Genomic DNA, 21,333 nt, shown 5'->3' with positions numbered 1-21,333 from the left:
AATTATTTCACTGGTTCAGTGTATTGCACATGTAATTATTGCACTGGTTTAGTGTATTGCACATGTAATTATTGCACTGGTTTAGTGTATTGCACATGTAATTATTGCACTGGTTTAGTGTATTGCAAGTATAATTATTTCACTGGTTTAGTGTGTTGCATGTATAATTATTTCACTGGTTTAGTGTGTTGCACATGTAATATGTTACCATTAAGCTAATGTTAACTTAATGGTACCATATATTGATTGTTGCTATTAATACCTGGATGATGTATTAAAACCAATGAAAAATAACATTTGGAATGTTGGACATTTTTGGATTTGGATTTAACATTTGGATTTGGTGGATGTAGTCTCCCATGTAGCTGAAAGATGGAGCCATCAGACACTACAGTTTAAATTTTGCTAAATGCCGGACACACTGAGCAAGAGCACCACTACACCACAAATGCAAATTAGGGACAAAAAACAGACATGTTAGGTTATGGAGGCTGTTGTGGCATGGGTTTATGATCTAAGTTAACACACAGTAATACGACATTTCTGTTTAAGCCCAAATCTTCAATTCTTAACCATCAAATCCTCAGTTTGAGGCGTTATTGCTCCATGAAAATCCGGTACTACAGGATGCCCCAAAAGTCTCTATACATAACGGAAATTAACACCTTTTTTTTAGCAAAATGTAACTTTATAAACAAAACAGACTCTACATCATTGCCATTTCTTTGTAAACACACACAGAGTCATCTCTCCCAACTCTGGCTCCCAGTTTGGCGACACTGTCGTGTGTAATGTGATCGCCAGGTTTCCTGTTAAAGTCCATCGCAACCTTGCGACAGCTTCCCGATCCAGCCATGAGGATGATTTCAATACGTTCTTCTTTTGTCAAAGGCATTCTTAAGGGCTATCTGAGAAAAAAAAAACTAAATATGAAAAAATTTTGGAAGACATTTACCTAAAAAGTGTTAATTTCGCCTATGTATGGAGACTTTTGGAGACTTTTGGGACACCCTACATAGTGTAATATAGTTTATCGCATGATATTGAGACACGGCTGTACTTCACATTTTGCCATGAATTCGCCATGCTTTTGACCCTTTTGGCGTTCCATACTGCACATACGCATGGAGACTTGAAGTGACCGTGAAAAGTAACCAACAATAATTCCTCTCTTGCAGAAGCTTGAGCAGAGTGAGCATGTCCATATTTTGTTTGGGGAAAAAGAAACCCCTTCAAGGAGAACCACAACTAGAGACACGACTGAAAGTCTCAAATGCGATTATTTACTTAAAGAAAGATCTGAGCAACAGGTAAAAACTCGCAGAGACAGTATGATTTTGTGAAGGTCTGCAAATTTCATGCATCTGAAAAGAACGCATGTGTTGTATTTTTGTCGTCTTCTTGCTGAAGAAGTTTTGCATTTTTATCGTATTAATCATGCCATGTTTTTGGTGAACTAAGGTCGCGTGAGTATCTTGAATTTGGTTAGTGCTCGCCCCTCTGGTTCAGCGTGAGCGTCTGCGCACGTCAGTCCGGGGAGGGCAATGAGATGCTGCTTATTAATGCTGCGCGTGTGACAACAGCCAGGCAGGAGCAGTCCAGACCGCCAGCGCGCGGAGGCAACGGGGGACAGAGAGCGCGCGCGCGCGTGCGTCTACCGGCGCGGGAAAAAAAGAAAAAATGCGTGAGAAAACAGTGAAGGCGTGAAAAAGCGAGTCGGAGAGAAAGACAGAGAGGAAGATAAGCGAGGAGAGACAGCGACGGAGCAGAACCCGTGGGGTTCTTTCGAGACGACACAACGCAGACCTAAAGCGCGCACCGAAACGGCGAGGCAGTAGGAGCAGGCACCGAGCAGCGTCGCCCTGGTTTGGGTCGCTGAGAAGAAGATGACTGTGGTGCCAGGGGAGAACCTGGACGAGACCGTGGCCTTGGCCGGCCTCTGTCACGACGCTTACGAGCCCGAGAGGGCGGACCAGGAGTGCTGCGAGCGGGTGGTCATCAACATCTCAGGCCTGCGCTTCGAGACGCAGCTCAAGACGCTCGCCCAGTTCCCCAGCACTCTGCTCGGCGACCCGAGAAAGCGGATGCGCTTCTTCGACCCGCTCAGGAATGAATACTTCTTCGACCGCAACCGGCCGAGCTTTGATGCCATCCTCTACTACTACCAGTCGGGTGGGAGACTCCGGAGACCGGTCAACGTGCCCGTGGACATCTTCATGGAGGAGATCAAGTTTTACGAGCTCGGCGAAGAGGTGATTGAGAATTTCAAAGAGGACGAAGGTTTCATTAAAGAGGAGGAGCGCCCGTTACCGGAGAACGAGTTCCAGCGACAAGTGTGGCTCTTGTTTGAATATCCCGAGAGTTCAGGACCCGCCAGAGGGATCGCGATCGTCTCCGTGCTCGTGATTTTGATCTCCATCGTCATCTTTTGCCTGGAGACGTTGCCAGAGTTCAGGGAGGACGCCAAGGCGTACGACGAGCACCTCCCGCTGAACGGCACGCTGAGCATGAGGAAGCCGAACCCGTTCACAGACCCGTTTTTCATCGTGGAGACGCTGTGCATCATTTGGTTCTCCTTCGAGCTGGTCGTGCGCTTTTTGGCGTGCCCAAGCAAGGCGGCATTTTTCAAAAACATAATGAACACTATCGACGTGGTGGCAATCATGCCGTACTTCATCACACTCGGGCTTGAGCTTGCCGAGCACCAAGGCAACGGGCAGCAGGCGATGTCACTGGCCATCCTGCGTGTTATCCGGCTCGTGCGCGTGTTCCGCATCTTTAAGCTCTCGCGCCACTCCAAAGGCCTTCAGATCTTGGGCAAGACGCTGCAGGCGAGCATGCGCGAGCTCGGCCTTTTGATCTTCTTCCTCTTCATTGGGGTCATCCTCTTCTCCAGCGCAGTGTACTTCGCCGAGACGGATGACCCCGAGTCAGGCTTCAGCAGCATCCCGGACGCCTTCTGGTGGGCCGTGGTCTCCATGACCACCGTGGGTTATGGAGACATGTGCCCCGTGACCATCGGAGGCAAGATCGTGGGCTCTCTGTGCGCCATCGCCGGTGTGCTCACCATCGCGCTGCCCGTACCCGTGATCGTGTCCAACTTTAACTACTTCTACCACCGGGAGACAGAGCACGAGGAGCAGCTTCAGTACACGCACGTGACGTGTGGCCAGCAGCCCCAGCAGCAGCAGCAGCCTGGCTACGGAGATTTCGGCAGGAGCGAGAGCAAGCCTTCCCTCTCCAAATCGGACTACCTGGACTCGGAAGACGCAGACTCAATCAAGTACACAAACTGCAGCCCCCATAAAGCCTACACGGGGAAACTCACAGATGTATGAGTGGAAAACACAAACACAAAAAGTGACCCGCAAACACACAGGCGCATTTCTGTGAGCACAATTCCTCATCCTGCGCTCCAGCTTGATTAGATCCGGTTATCGAGCTCTGATTATCAAGCAGCCTGCGCGCTACACGGAGTCATTTTCATTTAAAAACTCATTAGCAGCGGATTAATGAGACGAGGACGTGAAAAAGGGATGGTTCAGATCTTTCTTTCTTTCTTTTTCTTTCTTTCTTAAACTGTCTTCCATGTTTGCGATCATCTGCATCTCTAGCCTCAAAATAGCCTAGAAATCTATAAGAAAACAATAGGAGAAATAATCAAGCCCAGCCTCGTGGAATAGCACTTTACTCATGTACTCTTAGGAATAAATAATTTATTAGGCTATTAGTTTGGGTGGATCTGGGGTTTAAAAGTTTACATATGATTTATCTATTCGGAACAAAGCGAAAAGGACCAATATATCTAAATTATGTTATATTTTTATTATCTATTTTATTTATATATATTTCCTGGCGACTGCAAGGTCACTCAGTGTGGCTCCCTCTTGTTTTGGTTAATGCTCCTCTTTTTTTTTTTTTTTTTTTTTTTCCATGGCTGGAAAGGTCAGGTGTGATTAAATATGATCAGTAGGCACTTATCGACGAGCACTTTCACTACACAGCTGTCATCTTAATTACAGTTCGTCCCATTTTTAAACACGTTTTAATACACTTCATTTGCCCTGTATTTTAATTGATCTCTAATTACTGCTTATCATCCAAATATATAGGTGTGTAACTACTAAGCCAAAATACTAATAATAATAATAATAATGATGATGATGATAATTAATAGCATTTATGCCTCTGGTTCCATTTCAAAGAAAGAACAGGATTAGCAGAAGGTTTGGAAGATGGCAAAATGTGCAGCTTTACCAAAACCAGTGTTTGTATGACCACGTTTCTAAACCTAGAGTGCCATCTATTGGACAAGAGAGAGGGGGCGGAGTCTCAGACACTCTTTGGAGACGGAAGTGTTTCTATAGCAACCTTCCAGACTGTTCTGAATCTTCTGACATCAGGCAATGGCTACGTCCAAACCTGCGTACTACTGTACTAAATAGTAGGCTATATATGGTATCTTCTGTAGTTGTACTATTTTTGCATATATTTCTGTACAGTAGTAGGTGTTTTTGGACGTGCTTAAGGTTTTGCCTTAAGTTCTTTTCCTGCTAGACAATACCAGGTTGTTGTTGCTTTTAATTTTGCTGCTTTACATAACGCCGACCAAGTAATGTAGCCTACATAGACAAACGACCTTAGAGTGAATAGGCCTATTCGGCAGCTATAGACGCCCAAATAATACTTTTACAAAGAAAGTCTAAATGCAAGCAACAGAAAATTGTCGCTTAATCCTGGCTTCACTTGTCAGTCTGTGTTTCTTGAGGATCTCGGTATCAGCATCGCGGATGAAAATTAAAAAAAAAATTAAAAAAAAAAGGCGCCCAAATGGGGGGGAAAAAGGATAGAAACAAATGTTATGTGCACTACAGCTGATTTGGAGACATTTTCACTTCATATTTTCACTCAAAAATGAACAAACGGAGGACAACATCAGTGACTGTGACTGGCACTTGCGTCTGTCGCGAGCAGCAGAAACCTGGAATCTTATTGGCTGGTTTAGGAGTTTCAGCGACCAATCACTGATCGGCAAAAAAGAGATTTATGGAACCTCTTTGATCTGCTGAACTTCTTTTCTGCAGAAGCTGTGGAGCAAATTCCTGCAAAAGGTAAGCTGGAAAAAATTCTTGCACAAGAATTCTTGTGTTTGTTTGTGTGTGTGTGTGTGTGTGTGTGTGTTTCAAGCTAACTGTAGCTGTTTTTTTTTATTGCCTAAAATAAAATAAATCAAGCTTGCAATCCTATTTAATTAACAAGTGATCAACAGCTGATTCAAAACACATTATACAGCCATAGACTACTGTAAAACATTGGCACCGTTCTTGATGTAAACACTAGATGGCAGCCTTTACTAAGTTTATACTACTAAATTTATTGACTTTAAGCACAGTTCCAAGTTCTCCTTGCACATGTCAGTCACACTTGTTCCAGTTCATAAAGGGATATGCAATGGGCTGATTGTCTGGATCAGGTTAAGTAGGAAGACTTGGGAAAACTTGAAACTGTGCAGATTAGTGGATCAGCATGACTGGAGCTGAGAGCCCAACTTTATAAGGTAGCTTTATGTTAATGAGATCATAAATAAAGAAAAGTGACTGAAAATTGGAAAATGGTATTATGTGGTTATTTACTCAGAAATGTAACAAAGATTAAAGTCTCATTTACTGTGCAGGTGCGTTAAATGCGCCAAATAATAATACACCAGATATGAATAATAAAATAAACCAAAGGAACATGCATACATATAAAATGCAAGTGCCTTACTGAGCAAGCTGGTCACAGTATGATATTCATAACATCCTGAATAGATTTATTTGAGGTATTAAAGAATTTTGCTGGCACAAGAAATCTTGCTCTTGATCACCTACATAGCAATTTTCTTCTCTGCGCCTTTCTTGTTTTGCAACCAATTTCATAATCATTACCAGCTCAGTGGTTAAGGCTCTGGGTTACTGATCAGAAGGTCAGGGTTCAAGCTGCAGCACTACCAAGCTGCCACTGTTGGGCCCTTGAGCAAGGCCCTTAGCCTACTCTGCTGTATCATGGCTGACCCTGCGCTCTGACCCCAGCTTCCTAACAAGCTGGTATATGTGAAGAAAAGAGTTTCACTGTGCTGTAATGTGAAAAATGACAAATAAAGACTTCTTCTTCACTGCAGCATAGTGCAGTGCACGAGCCCATCACTAGAGGGAGGAGTACCTTTAATTCAGTCACTAGGGAAGATTACAGTTGCACACTGCCACTGATCAAGACTGTGAAGTAAGGTTAATAAAATATTATCTCTGTGGGCTGTGAGTGGTCAGAAAAATAATGAATGTGCATTATTTCTAAGATAAGAGTAGTGTACTGAAAATCCCTCTCCATAGCCAGACCGTATGACATGTTCTATATAAATGTTTTCGTATTCAGCAGCTCTTTTATTATATAACTATTTATATGCACATGTATGTATTCTGTAAACACAACTCAGTTCAGTTTTCTCAAAAGGAACTAATTAACTCAAGAAATGTATTTTATTTCCACAGTGGCCCAGGGTTATCACTAAAAAAAAAAAAGATTGTATCATGATCACACAAACATACAAACACATTGTGCTCAAAGTTATTAAACTCAGTTGTGTTCGACTTATTTTCTTTAATCAGAGTGTGATCATTCACAAGCAGACCCCTTTACTATCCAAAAGATACAAACGTCCCTACACCACGCGGTACGTACTTGCTAAAGCAGTGTTTCCATTCAAAATACCTAGTCCAAACATGGACAACATAGAAATGAAGGTGATCTGGGTAGTGTTCCAGATAATGGTACCTAAATCACCCTCAAGACATCAAGAATGTATTATTTGTCATCACTGTTTATTGGACGTGGTAAATGCTGTACTTTTGGTAAAAAATAATACAAGACAAATTGTTGGTTGTAAATACTGAATAGTTTCAAAAATTGTGTCTCACATGACAAGCTGTAACAATCTATCAGCACTGTGATTACCTCTAACCACTTTCTTGACCATGCCTCTAATTCAGTAGAGGACGTCTGATTGGCTGTTTGACTAACTAAGGAATAAAACACTTGGGGGTGTGCTGAGGAAAATAATCAATGACAGGTTGGTGTAATGCCAAATGGAGTTACTGTGTCCAATTTAAAGTAGATTATTTTCCTATAACAGCACATAATGAAGAGTTTTATTCAATTTGCCAAGGATTGCAATTTTTAAATTTATTAATGAGTGACACCTTGTGCATATCAGACATTTATAGTCGTGTTTAACATGGCACAACGACTACGAGATAGGTTAATTCAGGTTATCACTTACCTTATAGCATCTATAAACAGTTATTCCCTCACCAGCCTCTATTTTTTTTCTCTCTCTTGAGATGAATAAGACAAAAACACAGTTTTTACAAGTGTACAAAGTCCTGTGTCTGTGGCAGGAAACGTACTGACAGTTACAAAACGCTTGACACCTGACTCCTTCAGTAAATTATATATAAACGTCTGCTTACAGAAAGCTTCACCGTATCAGTGTTTAGACATTTTTCTTTGTTAAATAGAAGCACATTTTCTTAATCATCTATGTATTATTATATTTAGATTATGCAGAGCATTCTCCATACAAGTCCTTGAGAATGAGTTGTTACTACAGAAATGCATTAGTATAATTTGAACTACAGTCAGAACTACTGTCTGGGCTGCTGCTGTAAAAAAAATTAATCCACACCTTCAGATTCAAGAATTATATTATAACATGCAATAAAGGACACCACATATATAGAGAAAAAAATAATAATGTGCTTAGCAGCTAGTTCTGACACTAATTCAGCTTTTTATTCTTTAATTTTTATATTCTTTCCTCATCATTATTTTTCAGTAAATACTGTAAATCAAATGACATGGCAGATTTATTTTGGCACATTTCTGCATGGCACGAAACTTGTGCACTTCAGGGTTTTCCACTATAATGAATGCATTTCAATGTGGCATGAATACTTCTCCATGCCTAATGCCTTGGTTAGCTAGCCAGCTTATAATAGATTTGTCTCCTCTGTGAGCCTCACTAAGAATATTTAATGAAAGCAATTTAAACACATTTTTGAAACACAAACCCTTAAAGAGCTGAATATAGCAAATTAAGCAAGCTGACTAGCTGTGTTTCAGGAAACTAGCATACAATTTGTAACCACTTTGTGGAACAAACTGGACAACTCTGATAATATTTAACTTATAATAATATTTGGCACTTGAATATGTGAAATTGACATGTTAGGTACCACACACAGCTTGCTGTTCAGTGGTAAACCTAATGCCACACAGGTAATGCTAATGGCTGGTATTATGGGGTTTAGCATTTGTTTAGCTACTTTTCCCCAGTGTATTAGGAATTGATGACAGAAAAGATTTCCTCGCTAAATTAATCATGGCTCATTTTTTATCCTGATGTGGATCTATTTTGGTATTAACCAAATTTAAACATAAAAAGAGCTCTTTTAATTACACACACACATCATAGCTTAATTAATATGTGCTTAAATATTAACATAATGTAATATAGACTACTATTGTTCAAATTTATATGAATCAAAAATTCAAGTCTTAAACTCTAGCACTTGTGTTGGCTTTGCTGTGTACAATATATAGTGTTAGTGTTATACTCTAGTATGTATCAGACACTGTCAGATTGTGTAGAAATAAAGATTTGTAGTGATCCCCTTGCTTGAACAGTGTTTTATCCTTAGTCAGAAGCAGCCTCAACTCTGTTTATAAAAGCAGTTTAAATGTGTAACAAAGTAAAAATAGTTTGAAGTAAGTTTCCGAAAAAGACACTGGGCCTTAGTCGTAAATTTGACACTTGAGCAAGTGTTACTCGGAAATGACATAGATCACAACCTATTTCATTTCCTGAGCATTACATCAGGTCGTTGTATAGCATGATATTTATGAAAATTAAACTGCCAGCGGATATTGTGTTTTTGGTAATACATATTTACATTGTCACCAAGAGAACAGGGTTTAGTCCAGGACTCCCATGGTCCTACATTATTCCCTACACCAAACACACTGGATTCAATCTTACCATTAGTTAGTGTGCAGAGAAGCCTTGTAACACTTCAGGGTGATAGTCCTCCTTGAGCAACCATGGTCTAGAAAATGAATGGGGACAAAACAAAGTGTGAACTTTTCAGGCATATTTTCCATTCCATCACTCTCTCAGCTCTAGTAGCCATAATATGATAAATGTCTAAAGGTCTAAATCACAGCACATAGGCCAGATGTGGAAACCTCAGGGCTGCACAGCAGCTAGGCCATCCTTCTTGATATATTGTACTGTTCAGATTCTATATGGTGGAAATAATGACGAGATTTAGTAATAAATCATAACAAGGTTAACCATAGCCAGTGTAATGGGATGGATTTCACTTATCAGATTCACACTGGGTGCAACTCTCTGAAAGGCGCTATGTGAGAGAGCCTAGACGGAAATTATATAATTTAATAGAGGGCATACTTTTGGTCTGTAGGTCCTTTAGTATAGGAAAGTCAATGCAGCAAAGAATCTGTACCAGACAGACCTTTAAAAAAGAAATACGAACACAAAACCTAGTCACAGTCCCAGATTTTATCATATACTTATATATATGATATATAAGTCAGAGGCCTTATTGAAAATAAATAAAAACAAAAATAAATATAAAATAATATGCAATTAGTGATAATTTGATTGCACCAGACAGACCTGAAAAAAAAAAACCCTGAAACATTATTTAAATACAGATGTTACTAAAGGGAGTAATATACGAACACAAAATCTAGCTGCACCCACAGATTTTATCATACATGTACTCTATATATGTCCTCTGTGCAGTCAAATCCAGAATTATTGGCACCCTTCAAGAAAATGATTTAAAAATAAATACACTAGCATGCAATAAATTAAACAAGTGATAATTCGAGTTCATACGTGAACGTTATTTCAAACATAAAGTGTTATCTTAAGTATTGCCTGTTTTCCTTCAATTCAACTCTATATTGCTAGTAAATATTTAGAAATAAATTATACCATATCTGCTAATAATTGTTTTGTCATTTTCTGTTTGTACTCAATTCCCTACAATACAGTATACAATACAATACAGGCAATACAGTATTGGACAAGTAAAAGCACAAAATCTGTGGACTGCAATAAATAAGTAAGTAAGTAAGTAAATAAATAAATAAATAAATAAATAAATAAAAATCAAGTCAACAAATGTTGGAAAAAGATCAATAGATGAACAATGAATTTCAATGCAATGAAATTCCAAAATGGAAGGTTGTTTCAAGTGGTGGATACACTGGGAATTACAGATGATGAATTATTATTATTATTATTTTAGTTCCAAATGTGTCACACAAAACCATGTCTCACCTCTTAACACCCCCTGTCCGTCAGAAATATTTCCACACATGCCAGAAGTGTTCTGTTTGTTTCCGCTGTTGTAGTGACGAATTGGCAAGGACTCAAGCTGCATAGTGGTGGACTCCTTTGTGGCATTTGTGGCTTTGTATTGTGTTACAACACGTGGCTGGTTGCATGGAACAGTGTTGTCTTGCTGGCACAGGCCTCAATACATATTCTTCTTCTTCAGATTTCCACTATTTTTAGGAAATAAAATATTTCTAATAAAAAAATAAATAAACTAAATAAAATAACACTATGTTCATTTTGCAGCATATTTACAATGAATTATAAACATGACAGTTGTTGCTTCTGTCTTAGTCATCTTAAAGACTGCCTCAAGGTATCACACTTGTAATGGTCAAGATTAGATTAATGTAAAACCGTCCCTGAACCTAAAAAAAAAAAAAAAAAGCATACACAGAAAGAACTGTATATAAAGTATAAAAAAATCACCTAACCTATAAAAAGTTTGCTTTAATATATTTATTTGTTCTCACATGGCACTAGTACATTTCAAATGACAGTATGCTGGACTATGAATAGACCTTGGCAGCTAAATATTCTAACGTGTTTCCACCTATTTTAGTGTATTTTACCATATATGCTACAATAAATGTAAGTCAATACTTACACTATATGGCCAAAAGTTTGTGGACACCTGACCATCACACCCATACGTTTGTGCTTGTTGATCAGCTCATTCCAGATTTAGATCCCCTCTGCTGTTATAATAACTTCCACTCTTCTAGGAAGGCTTTCCACTGTGGGGATTTGTGGGGGCTGTGGGGATTTGTGTCCATTCAGCTACAAGAGCATCAGTGAGGTCAGGCACTGATGTTGGACGAGGAGGTCTGGTGCGCAGCTGGCATTCCAGTTCATCCCAAAGGTGTTCAGTGGGGTTGAGGTCAGGGCTCTGTGCAGATCACTAGAGTTCTTGCACTCCAACATTCACACACCATGACTTCATGGAGCTCGCTTTGTGCACAGGGGCATTATTGTGTTATGTTATGTTTCGGCCCCTTAGCTCCTAGTAAAGGGAAATCTTAATGCTGCAGAATATAAAGACATTTTATACAATCGTGTGCTTCCAACCTTGTGGCAACAGTTTGGGGAAGAACCACATATGGGTGTGATGATCAGGTGTCCACAAACTTTTGGCCATATAATGTATGTATAAACATTAGTCATTTGGGAATCCTATATTGCATAAAATATTTTCACACATATTGCTAAGTTCATATATAAGCAGAAAATCCACTAACTATGCAGCTGTAGTCTCTTCATAGCACAACTTCACAACTTCTTCCAGGCTTCACTAATATTTTATTCTTTGTATTAAAAGAAAAATGGACAATTCTGTGGTCTAGTAAGAATTTTGTGATAAGCATTTTCCGTGCAATTTTTACTAGGTTTTCTAAATGAAAAAAAAAAAAATCACAATTTTAATGTTGGAATAATAGGAGTAGAACAGTGTGGAAAAACTCACAATATGATAATCATACAAATGTAATACCATTATGTTTCATGAAATGTCTCTTAATTTTCTTATAAGGAAAATTATAAGACTAAGACTAAGAATATTTTAGTGAAATACAGTGCATTATCTGGGTAACCGGATCAGATTTAGACTATATTTTAGAACATGCAGTGATGGTGATGATAGTTAAGAAATCAAAATCACTTCCTGCAAATAAATTGCAACAGTTAGTAATTAAAGTAGTTAGTTAGTTAAACAATTGGCATATGAATTACTGGTATAGAAAAAACCCAACATTTTCATACATCGGTTCAAGTTCACTGTCACGATTAGACATGGACCATGACTCACCGTAGCTTTAAGATTAATCTCAGTTTGCTAACTAACGTCTAATATTAGCAGTATGTGGCAATGACAATTTTTAGGGCACAAAGTAGGCAATGCACTGCATATCTATTTTTCACAGATTTCCATAAGTGTATGATCAAACCGATTAATATTTTAAAGTATCGATGCAGCGTGTGAGCATGGCTTGAGAAAATGGCTTCACGTAGGGGCCGTAGTGACTCTCCTGCTTGCTCTTTGCCAGAGCCGTGGGAACATTTTGTTGCTTGCTCGGTTGCTGGTTCTTGCTGACAGTTCTGTGCCAGTGTTGCATTGTGGATCTCCTCAGCAGCCTTTACTGTGGTCTTTATGAGGACATTAATGTCCTGGTAATAGTACACACAAAGCTATGCTTACACATGTAACATTCATGTAATGCTGAGATGATATCTACATATTAATAATAAATTAACCATCAATTGGTTTCACTTAATATAATCACACTGCTCATGTTTCAGGAATTTTGAGTTAGCTATAAATAGCAGCTTGGCTACATGGCCCCGGTTATTAATATCCACTAATACAGTATATTTTCACTTTGTTGTGTTGTGTGGATATGTAGATGCATGTTGGTTTCACATAATTTCACAAAGAATCTTTCACTCATAGGCGTGCAGCACTCAGACTTAACAAAAGGTGTAAACTAGACCAGATAATTGTAATATGAGTGGTAGCCCAGTCTTTAACTACTTAATTGCTTAACGTATTATTTATCTGTTAATCCTAAAGCATTTTGTTCATCAACACTATCAATTATTCAGTAACCACAGTGACACTAGGAGGAGAGGTATGTAGTTACATGACAAATGTGTGAAACAGTGAGAACAGCTTAGACAGCTAAGTCATTCTCTCATGTCCACCTCATCCTGAGACCTTTAAGGTTAGCTGTAGTTTTGAATTCAAGACTTGCATATTTATTCATCAGCTTCTCTTAGACTTCCATTATAAACGCGTTTTGACTTAACAGGTTTTTGGTCTTTTTTCAGTGCAGGAAAATGTGCCGAAATTCTGGTCCATGATAAATGCACAATTGTTACAAATACAGCAGAGGGTCACTGGGTTGTTTAAAGAAAAATGCAGTGTTTCTTTAGACTATTTCTATAAGACATTTGCAAGTTATCCATAAGTGTATTAACCTACATAACTCATGATGCGGCATGCCGTTATAGGAAAACGGCCGAATGGGTGATAGCACGTCACTAAAAAAGTGTTTTATTTCTTTTACCCACAGCAATTTACAAACATTTACACATTTTTCATTAAAGATAAGATCATATTTTTTCTCCATTTATAGTATTAATGTTTGTAATATTTAATGTTGTGGAATGTTCATGAAACAAGATAGTTCCTGTTATCACTTACTGTATGTTAACATAAATGTAGCATCTATAAACATTCCCTCACCAGTCTCTCTATTTTTCCTCTCTCTTCAATAAAATCTCCCATGATGGAAAACTTAAAGTTACAGCTTTACATCTGATTGTTACTGAGCTCTGACACTGGAGACTCCTTCGTCTGGGAGTGGGATCTGTGATATAACTGGAATCCTTGAGAGTTGTGTGTTCTGAATTTTGTGATAAGCATTTCCATACACTTTGTATTAATGTTTCCAATTGAAACCAAGGACAGCTGAGAACAAAACATTTTCAGTTTCTGAATAATCTAGTTAAACAGCATGAAAAAGTCATGATAACTGTACAAACACAATACTATGATTCTGCTTATCCTACTTAATTAATATTATAAGAGAGCCACATAACACTGTTTGAGTGTTTTTATAACATTATAACAGTGGACTAAAGAACTCTTTTCTCTTTTTTCCCCAGGAGCAGAAAGATAAAAACAAAAAGAGCAAGCAAAGTCAGTGGAGTCAGAACAGCCTCGCCAATGTATGGAATTGAAGATCGACGAGACCAGGCAGTAGCTTCACATGTCAACAATTCATTAAATAAAAGGAGTGTGAGTATGGTCACGTTCAATGAACCATAGAGAACCATAAACAATTTTCTTGAGAGCACCTCTAAGAATCCATGATAAAGGAATACTTTTCACCCATGGAGTCTAAGTGAAATTCAAGATGAAGAAAAACTGACACAGTCTAAAGACAGCAAGTGGCTTACACACTGAACTGAACTGATTTAGTGGAGAATTTACTTGAATAACAGATCATATTCATATATGCTTTATGAGACACTGTGTTCCTGATGTATTTTAGGCTATAACAACAGAAGTGTGTGAGTATGAGTGTGTTTGTATGTTCTCACAGGTACACATCAAGAATATGGCACATACGAACGTTGCATATCATCTGCTATACCAAAACATAGAATTGCATGCTTGGAAACAGCATGCAATCAGACAGAATAATCAAAATGGCTTCAAATCTATTCATTAAAGAATATGGGAGCAATGGCAGCATTAATCAAAAATAGTTCTGTTGTTTGACAGCTGAGGGTAACATTGTTAAATCTATATTTTTTAATCTTTCCTGTTTTTTTATGGAAACCAAATTGGTTAGATTGATTGGTGAACTTTTTTTTTTTAACGTGTGCTGATTTTGTGGAATGATTTTCTTCTTTCTCGTGAATGATTTTGCTTTCAAAGTGTGGATGAACGTTAGAATATTCACATCATGTGAACAGCCTCAGTCCCCCTTTTCAACAATGTTGGCACAGGGCAAAAGCTGCAAGCTTTTGATTTCACATTATTCCTTTTTATAATGACATGGTCATATTGTTTGAAATAACCTTCAGATCAGAATGCTGTATCACCTGTCATGTAAAGCATCTACCTCAATGTCATGATCTTCATTTCTGCCAAAAGCTTTGCCCTGGGAAAGCAGCATCAGTCATGTGACTGGGCCATCATTAAAGCAATGTGTTGTTTACTCTGCCATGCAGTCAGAAGCAGTTATATATCATGTTCAAAATAGCATGACTCACTTGTCCTCATTGTCCATTCTAGACGGGTGTTGTGTCTATGCATTGCTGGCTGTTGTGTCTATACATGCTGTTGTACATTGAAATGCCACCTGGTATCATGTTTGGTACAGTTATGCAAAGTCTTTAATACAATATCTGACCTTGATCGACAGGTAATTAGCAGTGTAAGAGTGTAGTTCATATCAATCTGTACATTTCACAGCATCCAAGTGTTAAATAATTTTTTGGGTGTTGTGTTTGTCAAGCTGCATAAATATTGCACTGTATGGTATATAATCTGTTTCCATTTCCAAGTCTACTTTATCCATATAAAAGAGAAATCTGCAATTATAATATGCAACATCAAATACGCAACCTTAATCTATGGAAGAACGGATACAGTATTCAAAATGCACATCTCTACTCACATGTTCTGCAGTAAGCACAGTTCCTTAAGCCAACTTGTTGGTAAAGTGTGTCAGTAGCCTTCCCGTATGATAGAGAGAAAGAGAGATTACATATTTTTTTTTGTCCATGAATTATCTTAAGCTCCATAAACATCATGACATGGCAGACAAGAACCAATGGGAGTGTATGAAAGAAAGCAATAGTAGAGAAATTCCATGCATTTCAGTCATTATACACATTGAGGTCTTCCTAGAAGAAACAAAATACCTTTGCTTTGTTTCCTTTGAATAGGTCCTTTTTAATTTTTTCCTGCCATTCTATTTAATCTGACCTATTGTGGTAAATAAGTGTTTGTATCTTGTTTTTCTGATGATTGCATATGGACAGTGTAGAGGGTGATTGTTGGCTTACTGATGAATGGATGGATGGATAAATAAATTTTAAAAGCAGTTATTATGTAAGGGAATGGCTATTCAATGAACAAGTTAGTGTATGACTGTGCAAAGTACCTCATCCTATTATGCACATGTACTCACCTCATCAGGAGTGGCTAGAGACCATAGACTTTGGTGGGGGAGGAAAACACTGATAGCAACATAGCCTCAAACAAATGAAAAGAAGAGCTTATCACACTTGATTTTTGCGCTTATCACACTTGACTATAGGCAACTATCTAGTGAATTTTTAGAGTAACAACATATTAGAAAGCTGAGAGTTGCTATTGGGTCATGTTCAAGATGTGACTGAACTTGAAAAACTAACTGTAAACCAATTTTCAACAAGAGAACAGAAAAATGTAGCCTGGTCTAAAGGCCAGCGCCCCAGTATAGACAAATAGCCAAACAAAAAGTCAAATGATACAATTCCCATAGTTGATCAAACTGAACATCTCTGACAAAACACTGCTACCTCACTTTTAATTTGCCTCATTTGTAAAGAAGCAAAATCAGATTTTATTGTTTTATTAGTGCATTTATGATGGTTTCTAGTTGCTGATAATTAAAAAAAGAATTCAAGTGTGTTTGATACAGCAGGTTCTTGTCACAGAATGTGAGACAAATACAGAAGGCGTAAATATCATTAACTGTCTTTTCTGTTGCCCCTCCCCTGTTGATAAACAAAATGTTTATAGAGCGAATACGGGGCAGCGTGATTTCTTCCCCAATGGGCCTCTGTTAGTGCTTGTTGTAGTTCCCACTTTTGGCCACTAGGTGCGATATTAACTGTGTGTAACAAGATATAAACAAGGCAGTGAGCATGCTGTCCCATGATCTAGAAAGGAGAGCACATCAATGGAATGTCAGCTTAAATCTATCAAATAACAACATTTTAAAAAAAATTGACTGCCACTCAAACAAGGTAATTTAAAATTTATGGGGTTGCAAATGAGGATTTTATAAATATATATATATATATATATATATATATATATATATATATATATATATATATTTATAAAATCCTCATTTGCAACCCCATAAATTTTAAATTACCTTGTTTGAGTGGCAGTTTGACTGTATATATATATATATATATATATATATGATTAGGCTTTGCTCCACCTGTTCCTATGGGCAAGCCGCCACTGCATATTTTGCATATTACACATAACATGGCACTCTGAATATGAAAGCTCACAATAAGCAGAACTGGAGAGTAAATACCTTAATACTCTCCCTTCCTGATTTTATAAAGAACATTTGTTTGCATCACGTTCTGTGAAAAACAGTGATTTATCTACATTGGAAAATATGTGTTCTGCTGTATTCATTACATGCGCCTTTGAACCTATATGAGCACAGTGCTGTATTTGAAGATGCTCCACAGATTTAAGAGCAAAACATGATTTCTTACTGGACCCCACAAACATCAAATTTGAAATCATGGTTCTCCCTCCTGTGCTACCCTCTATTTTCAAACGATTCCAGATCTTGAGGGCTGCATATATTTAACCACCGCAAAATGGGATTAGCTAACTGTGATGGAGCACAGCTTTCATCAGCTACTGACTGACCCACTTACGAAAAAGTAGACAGGTGTTATTGTTATTACTTCAACACCGAATTTGAATATCACTGCTGAAGTTAGGGTGATGATTTTATCCCGGGGTGCATTTTGTCTCTTTCAGTTTTGCACAGCTCATCACTTAAAGATGCTTATGTGACTGCAAGCCCTGTAGTATCAGTACACTTGAGAGACACGAGAGTGTTGGAGAGAAAGTCAAGGTGCTTTGATTTGAGCCTGGGTAGCACAGCTTGAACTGTCTTATCAGTTCAACGCGTCTTTAAATGAGGACACTCAGTTCATATCACACATGCTTTTGCACTGTAAATGTTTTTCCATCTGTCTTTAATAGGTGTACAATTGCAGAACATTAATCATATGGCTTAATAGGGATGTGCAATACTATTCTTCCATAGATATGTCATGCTAATAATGATTGTACATGGTATAGTCAGAGATTTAGTCATATATACAGTATGCAGTGGTATTCTAGAGTCTGTATATGCCATCTTGAAACATGCAAAAGTGGTAGATTCAGGGCATATAATGTAACATTAATGTCCGATTCATTCCCATATTCTTTTATACGTCCATATTTTCTGAAGCTGTTATGAGAAACGATGTAGAGGACAAAGAGTTATGCAGTTAAATCTTTAGACTATACTTATAGTTAGCGATGTGCAGGTTCCTAGTTATGTATGGTGAGCAATAATGCATGTTATAACCATAAGCAAATCATAAGAACATTGTTCAACGAAAATGGTTGAGCTGCACACATTACTGCACACAAGCTGTCTGGTTGTATTTGCATACATACCCTTAAATGGTGCCTTACATAGAGTATATTGTGTCATACTGTTATTGAGATCTCATTACACAATGCATTAAACATAGTATACATAGAAGTAGATTAGGTGTGTTGTTCTTTAGATGATGTAGATCCTGTGGATTGAAAGGTGGATGCTAGATGCTTTGGTACCTGATATATCGACATCACAGTATCATCACAAAGTAAATAGGATATGAATGTACCGAATGTAAAAGTCTTCCAGGATGGTATTCTCGGAGGACACCATGTTAAAATTTGTGCAAGGCGATATACATCATGTTTCCACTGAACATTAATTACAGGCCGTCATATTCCATCGAGACCTCACAATGCCTTATCATGGAAAGTCTGAAGGACCAAAATGAGCAAATCGATGTCAAACCAGTACAAAGAGCCAGTTTTCTAGAGGATGCTTTCCAGTTTGCTTCAGGCACAAATCAAGCAGCATAGTAAATCAGGCAAGACCACAGACCACATGCAGTCAGTGTGTAATAAGGTCTGACCCTCTTAAAGCTCATTAAAATACTTCCCGTCCTAAGACAGTGTGTTTTTTTTTTTCAGGAAATACGACTCAATTAGTTACAAAACAGTATGATGTAAGCAATAGTGTCATCCATCTCGACAACTGCATTACTTTTCTCTTTAAGAATGTGCTGCCAGGAAGTACAGCATTACTAAAACACTGGTGCATTTCTGAAATTACACATTGCATTTCTCTAAATCATTGCAGAAACTATATTGACCAGGTTTCCGTCCTATGTGTCTCTGTGTTTGTGTGTACTTTATGCACATGCACGCATGTGCTAATGCAGGTACTGGCCTACAGTGGAGCCTTGTCCATTTATAACATGTTAACACTGTGCAGTCTTTTATCATACATGAAGTATGAGCTTCAAGAAGCTCAGTGAGTGGTCACTGTGTCTCGTCCTGCTTCTGTACTGTACCATTAACCATCATTCGTGACGTGTAAAATACAACAGAGACCTTAAAATTAAATTGCTGTTTTGTAGTGTCTTCTGTCTTGTGTAGGTAAGATGAGTGCGTGATGAATTAAATGTGTGGTTAAATATGTACAATGTGTGAAATACAGTAAATTAGCAAATATTGATAGAGAGTATATTCTATGGCTAAAATAATGTATATATGTAGGATCTGTAAACGTACATGGCATATGTACGCAATAAAATCAATTTGAATAAAAGTGGTGTCTTTTGTCTTGTAATTGATTTATGTTGTCTGCTATGAACATGCTGGCATGTGGACTCGCTGCGCTAAATTGTTCCTCTGTGCGAATGTGTGCGTCTGCGTGTGTGTGTGTGTGTGTGTGTGTGTGTGTGTGTGTGTGTGTGTGTGTGTTGCCCTGAGAAGGACCAGTCTTGTCCAGGGTGTGTTCCTGTCTTGTCCCCAGTGTCCCCAGGGTAGGCTCAGGATCCATCACCATCTTGACCAGGAGAAAAAAAAAAAGAGTTAAAAAAAGAAATGTAGGCAGTATTGAAGGAATAAAGTATTGATAACTTTACATAAAGGGTGTCTACATACCACATTCATAACATCTTACACAAATGCATATTCATGAAGGTTCAAATTCATGAAGTATGAATATTTTACAACAGTAATAAGGACTACTGTGCCATTTTGCCTTTTTAGTTTACTATAAGTATAACTATCCATATTTGAACAGGAAATGGATGAGTATCATGGCTCTGTCAAATGCTTTTAAGAGGAAATGAGTTGTCTCGGCATACTTGTGCAAGTCTGTCTTAATTAAAGCTCATAGCACCTTTATTATTCCTATAGTTCAGGAAATGTCTAGCAGCTCCAGTGTGAATGTATCTGCTCCAAAATCACCATGCAAAGCATTTACTGTGTTTTGAGACTACAATAATGTATTGTATATAACACAAAATCATTCCAATGCAAATTTGCTTCTATCAAATATGAATTACAATATTATAATATTATTATTCCCCAATTATAATTACAAATATGAATTAGCATTTTGTATATCAGAAATGTATTTAAATTACATTAAAATTTAAATCTCAGTTGGTTGTGCTGTTAGCCGTTGCAAAACTGATTTAGAAATTCCAATAATAAACAAAATTGAAAAAAGGAATAAAACATTGGTGCCAACTGTAATGCGTAACATAATGTAATGACTGTATGTAATGATTATGAAATGGTTGTAGGGCAGGTCTTCGTGTTTAATATGCCCAATACATACAGGCTCCACATGGTGGAGATTGCTGAGCATCAGAAAGGAACAGGAGCAAAGGAAGCAATGAGATAAGTGTTGGCCAGCTGCCCTGCACTTTCCCGACAGTAGAGTCATGTTTAGGGGAAATGGGGAGAAAGAAGAGGATGAGAGAGAGAGAGAGAGAGAGAGAGATAAGGCCCTCATTGCTTAAAGTCTCCTGTCTTCATTCCTTCATTCAAAAGTAATGATTTTACTCAAAGAAACACGCTGTTTACTTAAATAACCATGTAAGATGTGGATGATGCTGACTGTGTAAAAAAAGTGCAAAGTAAGACAACTTGGCCTCAGACCATATAACCTCTGAATTTAAAAAAATGCAGTTTGGTGTGTGTGATACACTAGTCTTGGCATTACATAATGTAGCAGCCTGGGAAAACACATGTTGCAGTTTCACACTGTAATCTTTAGACATTTTCTACTATACATACAGTAGTTCTGAATACTACATGATTTCCTTAAATGTTTCTCTTTTGTGTGTATTTCATCCAGAAGTAGGGTTATAAGAGTTTAAAGTTTGGTTACATTCAAAAGTGAAAAAGGAAAAAAAAGTTAATACATTTAAAGATTTCAAAATGTAGATGCCTACATCTACATTTCCCCATTTTCTCCCTAATT

The 21,333-nt window shown here is 37.9% G+C and overlaps 1 protein-coding gene across 1 annotated transcript; it reads left to right on the top strand.

The window, feature by feature from the left end:
- The first annotated feature begins 1,187 nt into the window (after positions 1–1,187).
- LOC113532230 (shaker-related potassium channel tsha2) lies at positions 1,188–15,191 on the top strand. Its single transcript, XM_026923499.3, has 2 exons — positions 1,188–5,111; positions 14,126–15,191. Exon 1 carries the CDS (start codon positions 1,887–1,889, stop codon positions 3,336–3,338), a length of 1,452 nt encoding a protein of 483 aa, XP_026779300.1. The 5' UTR covers positions 1,188–1,886; the 3' UTR covers positions 3,339–5,111; positions 14,126–15,191.
- Positions 15,192–21,333: the final 6,142 nt, after the last annotated feature.

The sequence above is a fragment of the Pangasianodon hypophthalmus genome, chromosome 18, assembly GCF_027358585.1.
Source record: "Pangasianodon hypophthalmus isolate fPanHyp1 chromosome 18, fPanHyp1.pri, whole genome shotgun sequence".
Classification (NCBI taxonomy): domain Eukaryota; kingdom Metazoa; phylum Chordata; class Actinopteri; order Siluriformes; family Pangasiidae; genus Pangasianodon; species Pangasianodon hypophthalmus.
The sequence above is the reverse complement of the archived record's forward strand: the minus strand, read 5'-3'. Positions and strand labels throughout refer to the sequence as shown.

Bases quoted from the DNA above. Each gene is read 5' to 3' on its own strand.
- LOC113532230 (XM_026923499.3), top strand. From the start codon at position 1,887: ATGACTGTGGTGCCAGGGGAGAACCTGGACGAGACCGTGGCCTTGGCC.